General features: G+C 64.7%; 1 protein-coding gene across 1 annotated transcript; it reads right to left on the bottom strand.

The window, feature by feature from the left end:
• Window positions 1–1,020: 1,020 nt before the first annotated feature.
• PHLDA2 (pleckstrin homology like domain family A member 2) lies at window positions 1,021–2,075 on the bottom strand. The gene is made up of 2 exons (XM_036875820.2): window positions 1,603–2,075; window positions 1,021–1,334 (listed from the first exon to the last, which is right to left on the bottom strand). The coding sequence occupies exon 1, from the start codon at window positions 2,034–2,036 to the stop codon at window positions 1,614–1,616; it is 423 nt and encodes a 140-aa protein (XP_036731715.1). The 5' UTR covers window positions 2,037–2,075; the 3' UTR covers window positions 1,021–1,334; window positions 1,603–1,613.
• Between the last annotated feature and the right edge of the window lie 9,764 nt (window positions 2,076–11,839).

Here is an 11,839-nt window from a genome sequence, read left to right as displayed (position 1 = left end):
AGCCCTTGCTTCCCCTGGAGCCCCGCTGAGGTTCGGGGTTTCACCTCCTGACTGCGGTCGTCTGACCTGCTGAGGGGTCTCCAAGGAGAGGCAAGATGGGGCCCCATCCCGGGGCCAGCACTGGCCCTGGGACTGGGGTGTCATGTTCAGTGTTGCTCAGAACATTCTTCACAGGGGACGGCTCCCTGTGACCTCCCAGCAAATGGACGGCCCCTCCCCAGTCTGCGCCCTGGAACCAGGTGGGAGGCCTTGATGGCCCCCCTAAGTCAAGGGTACATGACGGACACTAGGGCCCAATTTTAGTCCCTCACTCCGCTGGCCTCTGCCGTCCCCACCAGGTACTCCTGCCGCCAGAAAGGCCCGTGAAACGAAGGCCCCCTCACGAGGGTCACGGTGAGTGTCCTGCCCAGCTCTCCAGTCCTCTGCTCATTCCTCACCAACAGGTCCTCCCCATGGAGGGACTCCCTGCCGCCCACCTTGCTGGCCCAACACCATGGGTGCTGGCTGGCAGGGTCTGGCAGCTGGACTGCCTGGAGCTGCCATCCGCCTGCCCAGGATGGGATCAAGGGGGCGCGGTGGGCAGGCGCCAGAGGGCTGAGGACTCCTATGGCTTCTGCAGGCCGGGCAGGGGGCTGCTGGACGGGTGGCCCGTGGGTAGGAGGCGGCAGCGAGGCTTGGGCCTCCCCACACTGGTTGCAGGAGCCGCTCTCGTCAGGGGAGGGGCACTGGCGATAGTGGGGCATTTTAGAGTGACCTCCCTGAGCAAGCACAGGCCTGTCCTCCCCCGGCCACACCCAGGAGCGGAAGTCAGCCGGGGCCAAAGCCCAGGGCACTTCCTGGCCCCAGGAGAGGCTGCTTGGAAGGGATGGGAACATGGCTCAGCAAATGACGGTGTGTCCATTCAAAGCACCTTTCTTGCCCTTCAGACGGCTGGGGGTGGGGGTGACCCCACCCCCCTGAGGGGCCCCCAACCCTCCCGCAGGAGTCCCAGAGCACCACACCAGGCTAGTAGAAAAGAGAAATGGTCAAGTGGTTTATTTGGAATGGTCACACTGATGCAAAAACAAAATATTAAGACAGACTGTTTGACGACAAATAACCATGAAAATAAATATAGATAGTCCGATAATTTAACGTGCCTGCACAGCAGGCACGGCTGCGCAGCTCTGGATGGGAAGGAAGGTCCTCTTCTGTGGGGCTGGACACAGCCCCGGCCTTTGTCCTCGCCGTGGTCAGAGGGGGGCGGCCCGTCCAGGCCCCCCACCCCTGTCCAAGGCACCCACTGGGCTCCTGCCGGCGCGGCCTCGTGGTTCGGCCTGCGTGTGGTGTGGCTCCTGTGGGGAGAGGAGGGGTCAGGGAGCTGTGGCCGAGCGCTCGGTGTCCAGCCCAGGGTCCCCCAAGGTTCCGACGCGAGAGGGGCAGGCGAGCGCCCCTGGGACGCCGCGATAGCGCGGCACCCGGTTCCCTCTCAACAGTGTCCCCGAGACGGGGCAGAACCTCCCCACGATGTCTGAAGTCGGCACCGTGTTCCCAAGGCCGCGCGGCTGGAGCCCCGCCCGACGCCGCCAGGGCCGCGGGGGAGCGGGGGCGGCGGACACTCACCGCGGCGGCGCTCAGGGCGCGCGGGCCAGCCGGGGCTCGGGCTGCGCGGGGGGCGCGGGCGGCGCGGGCTGAGCCGGGGGCCCGGCGCTCTCCTGGCGGCTGCGGAAGTCCTGCAGGGCGCGGCGGTTCTGGAAGTCGATGAGCGCCAGCGTGATGGCCGCGTTCCAGCAGCTCTCGCCTGGGCAGCGGAAGTCGATCTCCTTGCGGTCGGTGGTGACGATGGTGAAGTAGACGTACTTGCCCGTGCGCTCCACGCAGTCCACCTTGAGGATGGAGTGGAAGCGCAGCTCCTTGGGGCGCGCGCCCGGGCCGGCGGGGAACAGGCGCAGGCGGTCGGGGGTGAGCACGCCGCGCTTCTTCTTCCACAGCTGGAAGAGGCTGTCGCTGCGCTTCTCCAGCTCGCCCTCGCGGAGCACCTCGCCGGGGGACCTCATGGCAGCGGGGCGGCGGCGGCGCGGGCGATGCGCCCGGGCGGCCCGGCGCGGCCTTTATAGCGGCCCCGCCCCGCGCGCTCGCCCCGCCCCCGCCCGGGCGCGCCCCCCGAGCCCCCGCCCCCGGCCCCGCCCCGGCCGACCGCAGCCCCCGCCTCCCCAGCGCCGGCCGCCCGCGCGCCTCCTGCTCCCCGACGCCCCAGCTCCCTGGCCCGTGGGGTGTTTCATGGTCCCCACCCCGCCCCGGACGCCCGCCCCGCGGAGGAATGCGCTGCGGACGGCCCTGCCCGCGGTGACTCACCGCCCGGAGCCCCGGGAAGCGCTCGCGGCAGGGCCGGCCCAGGGCCCGGTGCCTGGGGAGCCCGGACCCCCACCTTCCAGGCGCCCGGACAGCCGCTCCAGAGCTTGCGGGGCACATGCGCGCCTGGCACCCCCGTTCCTCCCGCGCCCTGGGGGACTTCCCGGGGAGACCCTCCGCAGCCCTGCTGGGCGGCCTTACCCCCCACCCTGCCCCCTGGGGGCTGTGTCTGGTAAGACCTTCCCTCCTCCCCCTGGGCTGTCGGCCAGTAGAGAAGATGCTCTGAGCCTCAGTCTTCTCTTCTGTGAAATGGGAATAACACTTTTCTTAGATTAAGTAACACCCGGAAAGTGCTAGCACAGCACCCCGTGGTGCTCGACAGTGAGGGGAGAAGGCCGCTCCAGCCTCCCTTCCTGGGGGCCTGTCCTCCTTCCTGGGCCCTCCTGGCCGCCCCCTCCCCCAATGGGACCAGGAGCCGAAGGGGGCGCTTCCCGGCGGAGGGTCGGCCTGCACAGGCAGGGGTGGCAGCTGAGTCACGCCTTCCACCAGGGCAGGCAGGCCTTTCCATTCACTCTTTGCCTTTAAAGGGTTTATAGGAGCAGGAGTGATTACGGGCTCCTCCCGAGCTGCTCCCGGGTTCCCAGGGGTGGGGGTGGAGCCACACAGGGGATCTCTGGGGGCCACTGCAGCTCCACGGCCCTCGCCTGGCAGCCCCCCACCAGGCTGCGACCAGGGCAGGTGCTGCGAGGGACATGAGGGAGGGCCTGGGTCCCATGGGAGCCTGACAACCAGCCCTGCCTCATCTTTGCCCGGCTGGTGCAGAATGAAAACGCTGGTCACCTGGCTGGGAAGCATTACAGCCTCCAAGGTTCTGACAGCAGAGCAGGAGCTTCCGGTGCAAGCCTGGGAAGCTGCCCCAGAATCAACCTGCCCCCCTGGCCCTTGCTGTGTGGCCTGGGGCACATCCCCCAACCTCTTGAAGGGTGGTCTGAGGACCGAGTGGCGCCAGTGGCTCAGACGGTGGCCCTGGACCAGGCCCGTGCAAATGGTGTCCAGGCAGCAGCTGCCCTGTGGTCCCCACCTGTGTGGTGGGGGTGTGGAAGGGCCAGGTGGGCCAGAGGGTGGGATGGGGCCCAGGATTCTGGTCTGCAGGACTGGGAGGGCCTGCACCTCAGGTTGGAGGGGCAGAATCTGCAGCCCTGTGGTCAGGGTGGCTGCAGGCCAGGGTGGGCAGGGAAGAGGGAGCGGCAGGAGACGACCTGCCCTCAAGATAACACAGGGCCGAGGGACCTCTGAAAGGGCGTGAGTTCCCTGTCACTACAGCATCCCAGCAGAGCTGAGCAGCCCCTCACGTGCAGTGGGGATTCTAGCATCAGGCTGGGAGAGACTGCCCACCTTCCTCCCTCTCGCAGGCACTTGGCAGTCGAGAGGCCTGTGCTGTCCTGAGTCCGTCCTGGGCTGCTGGGCAGTGCGACCCTGGCAGGACTCCTCTGGGCAGTGGGACACCGGGAAGCAGGCCAGGGATGGAGCTCTGCACTGGCCAGGCGCCCAGCCTGGTCCCCTCCAAGTCCTCTAGCGTCCAACGGCCCGCCTCCCCCACCAGGCGCCAGCGAGCAGACCCGGCTCCAGGCAAACTCCAGATACTGGGTGCTGGCTAAGCACCTAGTGTGTGCCTGCCAGACCCCAAGGAGAGGAGAGGAGCCCTGCCTGCCTTGGGGGCACAGTGGGGTGGGGGCGTGTGTGAAGGGGGGTCCTAGGGGCCCTGGAGCCTAGAGGACCACTCGGAGGATTCCATGGGGAGGCAGGGTTCAGGAAGAGGCTGCAGGCAAGCTGACCAGGGACGCCTGGGGGCGTTCTTCTCACCTCTTCACAGGCATGCAGATGGAGGAGGTGAGGGGTGAGGGTGAGAAGGGGGCAGCCTGGGGCACGGAGAGCCAAGCAGAGCCAGGGCAGAGGCGGCTGGAAGATGCTAACCACTGGGTGGGAGGAAGGAGATGGGAGAGGCTGGGGAGCCAGGTGAGGCCAGGTGAGGGGCGCTCCCCGAACATCCTCCCTGTTCTCTTCTCTTTGCCCCCATTGGCCAGGCCAGGCCTCTCCCGGAGGGTTGAGGGGTCCTTGAGCAGTGACCTGGTGAGGGGTGGTGGGGCTCTGAGAGGCGGGCATCAGCAGGTGCTGGGAGGGCAGGTCCTGGGGGAGAGCCCTGACTCACGGCCCCAACTGTCCTGTTCGCTGGACTCCTTGGGCAGGACTCCCAGAGTGAGCTGGTGGGAACTGGGGTGTCCTGGAGGGTCAGGGGTCAGGCCCACCCAGGCAGCTTCACTACCAACAGCCCCTGCCCTATAGCTTAAATCCCCATCGCCAGAGGCCCCGGGGCCACTGGTTCCGCCTGGCTGCCACGGCGGCTGCTCCCACGGGCCTGTTCCTGCTGTGGCCAAACTGGAGTGAACCTGGAGCCGGTGAGGCCCTGCGCAGGCCAGCTGAGGGCCCCTGGAACACAGGGACTGTGATGCCTGGTCAGGCGCTGGGGGGTGGGGGTGACGAGGAAGCCAAGCGCTCACCCTGCAACCCCAAAGGAGGCTTTTTGGGGGGAACCCCTCCCCAGGCTATTTAGAAGACAGCCAGGGACCCAGAGGACTGGACTCGGTGTGGAAGAGCAAGGAGCTGCTGACTGGAGACGGGCTGGTGCTCCTGGGGAGGCCGCCGTGGGCTGCCCCTGCTCGGCAGCCTGGCCTTGTTTCTCCCAGGGTCACCCCACAAGGTGGGGGTTGCTTTCCTAAGTTGCAGGGAATGGAGTGGGGGTCTCCTAGAAATGAAGTGACTGCAGGGGCCACACAGCCAGTCGGTGGGATTCAAATAGCTTCTCCCGCCCCCAAGGCCTGGGGGCAGGAAGTGGCCCCTCCCGAGTGGCCGGGGAGCAGCTCTGGGCTGGGGATGTTTGGCGGCTGCCTCTCAGGACAGGGAGGGGGCCGGCAGACAGTGTTCAGGCGAAGGTTCGGTGAAGTTTACTAATATTTATCCGAGGGCCACATCCAGAATCACGTGGAGCCTGACCTACGGGACCCCTAGCCCCCGCCGGGGCAGAAAGACTGGGCCCCAAACATCCGGCCAGGAACACTCGCCACCTGTCCCACTGGGTGAGGACATCGGGCTGCCAGGCAGAAGGAGGGCGCCCCTTCGAAACTCCCCACGTGAGGTCATTTCCACAGAAGTGCCGGCCTCGGGGCTATTGCCCAACCAGCCCTGTGAACCGTGAGGAGGCTGTGCGTCACAGCGCCGGTGCCTGGGGCTCCACACCGCCTCTTCCTGTGGGTGGCGGAGCTCAGGGACAGCCCTGGGAGGGGACCCCTGCCTCCCCTGCCTGAAGACCCTCTCATCTCGCCTTTCCAGGAAGCCCTCGGGGAGGGCGTAGCCAAGGCTGCCCCCACCAACTGCACAGCTGCCGGGCGTGGGGTCCCTGAGACCTCTCCAGCCAGAGCCTCTGGAAGCCGGGGAGGCCCATGCAGCCAGGAATTACAGGTGCCACCTGATGTGAGCCCGACTCACCCATTGGCCACGACCAGCCACTCAGGCCTGCCCTCCACCTCTCCTTGAAGTTGCAGCCTGGGAAAGTGAGAGGCCCAAGGGCGGGAGGCAGGAGGCCTGTCCCCACCTGGTCTCAGGCTCTCAGTGTCAGCCTGGCCTTGTACCCTCAGGCCCGTCCCTAGTTCCTGTCTGGCTCTCTGAGCACCTTGGATGGAGTCAGGCACGGAGTGAGAAACTGACACTGCTCAGAACGCCTCTGCCCTCCTCGGCCCCCTGGCATGCTCCCATTCGCCCCTCAGTACTGTGCTCAGAAGCCATTATCAGCCCCCGGAATGCAGTGACAGTGCCTTAGTCTTTGGGGCTCCCAGGACCCAGCGCAGGTGCTTAGGAAATGTTTTTGGAAACAAGTAGACCTAAAAAGTGTCCACCTCACTGGCCGAGACCCAACTCTCTGGTCAGAGCAACTGAAGTTGGTGGAGATGGCTCGTCAGTGAGACCAGAGCACCGGGGATCCGGGAGGGGGCACAGGGCCAGCAGGTCCTCATCTGGAGCACTCGGGGGGCCTCCCCGTGTGTCTCAGCATGGGGAGTGGGTGGCGGGGGGGTGCCAGCCAAGGCCTCCACAGGGGACATGGGGACTTTCTGGAAGCTTGAAACAAATGAATGAGGTACAGGAGGAAGAGAGGAGAGCAGAGGTGAACAAGGGTCTTGGGCATTTTCCCCACGAGTTGCCTCCCTTTCACGGCAACACCCTGTAACTTCATCACATCCTGTGGTGGACCCTGGGCACATCCCGTGTTCTGCCATCTGAAGCAAAGCTGCGTGACCAGTTGTGTCCCTCCAAGTCCACACACGTGCCTGTGAGGTTTCACTAGGAGTGCAAGGTGTGGGGCTGCTGGGTGGCTGTGCCACGGGCAGAACCGCCCGGAGGCACAGTGTCCATGTGCCCAGGGCTGCCCTGCACTGCACGTTCTGCATTTTTACCAACCGGGAGGCCACACACTGGGAGCTCGTGGCCATGGGTATTTTTCTGCCACCAGGACGGGCCTTCTGGCTAGCTATGGGCCTTTTGCGGTGTCCTGTGCACCAACCAACACGACCTGCTAGTGTGACCTTATATGGTAGAAGAGTGAATATTACTTTACGTGGCAAAAGATGCAATGAAGGCCCTTGAGAGAACACCCCAGATTACCCAGGTGGGTCCTGAATGACCTCACAGGTGTCCTTATGTGACACACACAGAGAAGAGGGGCCATCCATGTGATGAGATGGATGCGCGGGGCCCCAAGCCCAGGAAGCCTTGATCCCCCAGAAGCTGGAGAGGCAGGGAAAACCCTTCCCAGAGCCTCTGGAGGGAGTATGGCCCTGCCCACACCTCGATTTTGGACTTGTGGCCTACAGAACCATGAGGGTATAAACTTCTGTGAAGCCCCCCAGGCTGCGGTCATTTGTTATGGCTGCCCTGGGACTCTAAGCAGTCAGCTGCTGACCCTGCCCCCCATCCCCTGGGCCTGAAGCACCCCGCCCTCTGGCAGACAAGGGACGGGGGCATTAGCCAGCCTCAGATGGTGAGGTCAAGGTTTCCCATGTCAAGGTTTCCCAAGTCAAACCAGTGACTTCTGCGCTGGGTTTTCAAGGACGAGCAGGTGTTCTCCACATCACCTGGCCTTTCCCAGGCATGGGCAAGGCAGGGCATCCAGTGTGCTGTGAGGTCTGGAAATCTGACAGAACCCTGCCGGTGGCCCCAGACTGGGACTGAGGGGACATGGAATTTGGGAGGTGGAGGTGCCCCAACCACCTCTGGGGCCAGCTCATGTGTCTGAGAGGACAGGTGACCTCTGATCCAAGTGGCAAGGAAAGCAGGCTTGGGACATGCTCAGATGCGCCTGGGAGGCAGCTGGTGGGGAGCAGCCCTGGCCCTCTGGGTGGGGGCTCCACACTGCTTCCTGAGGGCAGTCAGCCCCTGCACACACCCTGCAGTCTCCACCTTGGCCCCCCACCCCACGACTGCTGAGGGGCTGGGGTCCTGGCCCACGCTCCTTGCATCCCCCGGGCACCTCATGCTCAAGTATCCTCTCAGGGACCTCCCCTTTGAGGCCAGAAGCACCCCACTCCTGCTTCCTCCTCCAAGCCCTGACCATTCCACCATTCCAAGCCCCGTCAGCCTAGCGCCCCTACCCCACCCTGTCCAAGCCTCTTGCCTGGAGGCCTGTGGCCACATACTTGGGGACTCGGAACAACACAGATCTGTTACCAATCAGTTCTGGAGGCCAGAAGGGGGGCAGTCTCCACAGCTGAAAGCCTGCTGGTGGACCCCAGCCCAGCCCCTTCCTTAGAGGGTTCGGACACTCCGTCCCCGTCTCTGGCTTTTGACTGAATGAGCTGGCAGAGGTCCTCAGGGTCCCCTGCCCCCAGGTGCCTGCTGCCTCCCACCCTTCTCAGACACCCGCAGTCCTGCCTCTGAGGGGACCCCAAGGACCCAGCCAGGAGGTGGGTCCCTTCCCCACCACCGCCTCTGCTGCAGCTGGGCGAGGGGCCCAGGGGAAGGCAGGGGAAGTGTTCTCTACTCACTGCCAGAAATGGGGGTCTCCCCACCTGGTGGCCGGAAGGCAGGAGCAGAAAACCCCAAGCTCTGCCGGCCAGTGCCTACCCCCCGGGCCTCCCTGTCCCCCAGTGTCCTTCTGCCGTCTTGGAGCGCAGGCTCCACCCTCACCAGGGCTAGGGGCCTGTCCTCCCCAGACTGGCTCCAGGCTGGCTCCAAACCGGCCGGCACCAGGAAGGGCCAGTGTGGACAGACCTCCTGCGCCCGGGGTCTGGGAAGGGGGGGCAGCTCTGGCCACCCAACCAAGAAAGCGACGGTTCTCCCCTGATCTACAAGACCCAGGGGAGGTCAGACTTGGTCACCACTCCCGGACTTCCGGAGGAGAGCCCCCAGCCTGGGCAGGAAGGAGCCCACAGAGACGGTGTGGGGGCCTGCCCCTCATCTCCTGAGCCACAGGCCCCACAAGGCCTGTGCCCAGCCGGGCGGGCAGACTGTGAGGTAGTCATGGAGAGTAACATCCGGTCGCCGCCCCAGGTGAGCTGAGTCAGCCAGGCCAGGTTGGCTCGGTGACTGGCAGCCGGGTGACATCTGGGGCAGGCGGGGCTCCACCCAGGTGCACCATGACTTGGCTCGGGGGGGTGTGAAGGCCTCACTCTCCTGTGGGCCTGAGGAGGCAGGGTCTCCAGGGTCAGCTCATGGGGCCCCAGGCTGTCCAGAACCGGGGGACAATGGCCCCAGTCCTCCAAGCCTCAGCGGCTGAGAGGGGTCCTGGGCAAAGTGCTCAGACAACCACATGGAACTGAGGGGCAGGGTCCTGGGGCCCCTGCTGGTGTCTCCTGGTGGGCAGGGCCCAAACCGCTGAGTCTGGGTCCCTGGGACACCCTCACCCCAAGTGGCTTTGCTCCCTGAGAGGGGGTTGGGCAAATCTGCCTCAGAGGAAGGAAGCTGGAAGCCATGCTGCTCAGAAGCGCTTTGAGGCAGGGCCAAAGTCCAGGTGTGGCTGGGCTGCTGGCCGAGCAGGCTGCTAGCAGGGAGCCGAGGGGGGCCCAGGGCCCCAGGGCGTGCTGCTGGAGGTGGCCAGGCCTCCTCTCGCAGCCCATCCAGTGTTCCTGTTACTCACCAGGCACTCGGGGGGCAAAGGAGACAGAAGGGGTGAGGGGTGCTTCTGGGTAGAGGGTAGGTCAGAGGAAAGCACCGCCACCAAGCCAGGCTGAGGCTGAGCTCCACCCTCCACGTGCCTGGGCTTCCGCGGCAGGGCCTCCCGGCAGAAGCGCTCCCCAGGAGACGGAATTGAGCTGGCCAAGCTTGGCCCTGAGATGGCCTGGGACTCGCGCGAGAAGACCTTCAGGCCTTGAGGAGACTGCTGAGCACTTAGTTCCTGCCCCATGAAACAGAAACCATGAACCAACACAGCGAACGGGCCATGAGGGTAGGGCAGGGGCTGCGGAAGAGCGAGCACATGGACACGCCACCTGCTAAGCCGTCTGCCCACCATCACTGGTGTGGACCAGCCGAGTGACCTCGAGCCCCCTGCCAGGCCCTGGGTAGGGGTGGCCACAGCTCGCAACCTGTCAAGGGGAAAACCAAAGTAATTTAAGTGGAATCACCATAATTTAGAGGGCTTTTGACCATCTTCGTTGGGGTACAATTTACATGACCAAAACCAAGCTTCAGTCTCCTGCGCCAAGGCGGACCCAGGCCCGCTCCTTTGCGGGCCCTGCCATTGGCTGGGCAGGCTCTAGACGTCACAGAAAACAGGGCATCCACGTGCCCCCTGCACCTGGCTTCCCTGTCAAGGCTCTGGGAATGCCAGTGTTGCTGGGCCTACTGCTGAGGGCCATCCACAGTGGGGGTGCCATCACCCCACCTTTAATGGCTGACAGAAGCATCTGAACCTCCTGGGGAGCTCTTGCCTCCAGACCTCCCCAGGGCCTGGGGCAGAGCCGAGTGCCTCCAAGGAGTCGGGGTGCAGAGGCTGGTGTATGAGGGAGCTCAGAATTGGCAGCTGGGCTGAGTCAATGGCTCGGTTTTGAGTGGGGGTCTGAGTCTTATGCTGACGGCTGTGACCCGGGCCAAGGAAGGGGTACCGTACCAGGCCCTGTCCACCCTCAAACGGAACAAGGATGGTTCGCACAGTGGAGGCCATGGGGCTGGAAGGACGGAGCCTGGAACCTCTGCAAACATCACTGTGATTGCTGGGCCCAGAGGAGGCCCCAAGTAGGGGTTGAGGCCAGGGTGGGGAGGGCTGGCCATGGATCCCCCCGCATGGCAGTGGGGAGAGAGGCAAGAGAGTAGCTAGGCTCTGCAGTGGCCGAGCCTCGGCCCAGGAAGCTCCTGCACAGCTGGCTGGGCTGGTGACCACCCACAGCTGCTGCCGGTGCCCCTTCCTGGTGGGCTCCTGGCCACCCCATGACTTTCCAGGACAAAGAGCCCCTGCAGTTCCCTTCCCTGTAGGTCCTGGGAGCTGGGTGGCCTGTGCCCCAGATGGGTCCCGGGCTCTTCAGCCACTGGAGGGCCCTGCCCTGTGCCGAGACTCAGGGGTCCAGCAGGAGGCTGGGGCTCAGGGGATACCACCTGGCAGTGCCACCGGAAGGCCACAGCCTTTCAGGGCTTCGAGTTCAGCCTTGCCATGCCTGTTTGCCCGGGACAAGCACGCAATAGCCTAAGGGCCTGGGGGCTGCAAGCACCCAGCTCAGCAACGCAGCCCGGAGATGGTGTGGCTCTTGGTACACCCTTACCCGCAGAGGGAGCCACCCAAGAGCCAGGGAGGTTGGCCTTGTGCCCGCATCCCTCCCGCTGCCCCACTCTGTCGGCCACATTGCAGCTCAACCTGAAGAGCGCAGGAAGGGTTGTCAGTCTGATGCCCTCCCACCCACCCCCAGGCACCCAGCTGCTCTCCAGCCTCACATGCAGCCTCTTGCCTCCGAAGGTCATCATTGCCTGTGTGCATGGGCACACACCACACAAGGTCTGCCCGACCTGGCCCCACCAACACGTTCCAGAGGACATTCTCCCTTGGCACGCAGGTGCCAGGAAGCCCACTGTAGATTGTGGGAACTGACTCGACCATCTCCTGGGGAAGTGAGGGGCCCCTTGCTTTTGGCCACTCCAAACTGCTACAGTGCACGCCATCCACACACCATGCCCGAACACCAGGGCATGGGGTCCTGCCACAGGTCACTCCTCTTCTCGGAGCCCCACCAGCTTACACAGCTGACCCGTCCTGCCCTCTTGGCTCCCACCATGCTGAGTTGCCAACTGCTCACTGCTGAGGAAAAAGGAGCCACTCACTGACTTCAGCTCAACATTCTTAAGGTGCTGAGTGGCACCACTGCCTTTTAAGTGACCCTGGGTCCACCACCCACCAGAGACGATAGCCAGCAGCTGCAGAGGCCAGCGCTAAACCCATCCCTGCTTTATTTCCTGCTGTTAACCCAAGGGCATC

Source organism: Manis pentadactyla, chromosome 9 (genome assembly GCF_030020395.1).
Source record: "Manis pentadactyla isolate mManPen7 chromosome 9, mManPen7.hap1, whole genome shotgun sequence".
NCBI classification, from domain to species: domain Eukaryota; kingdom Metazoa; phylum Chordata; class Mammalia; order Pholidota; family Manidae; genus Manis; species Manis pentadactyla.
Note: the sequence above shows the minus strand (reverse complement) of the source record. Positions and strands in the feature narration are given on the sequence as shown.

Bases quoted from the DNA above. Each gene is read 5' to 3' on its own strand.
- PHLDA2 (XM_036875820.2), bottom strand. From the start codon at position 2,036: ATGAGGTCCCCCGGCGAGGTGCTCCGCGAGGGCGAGCTGGAGAAGCGC.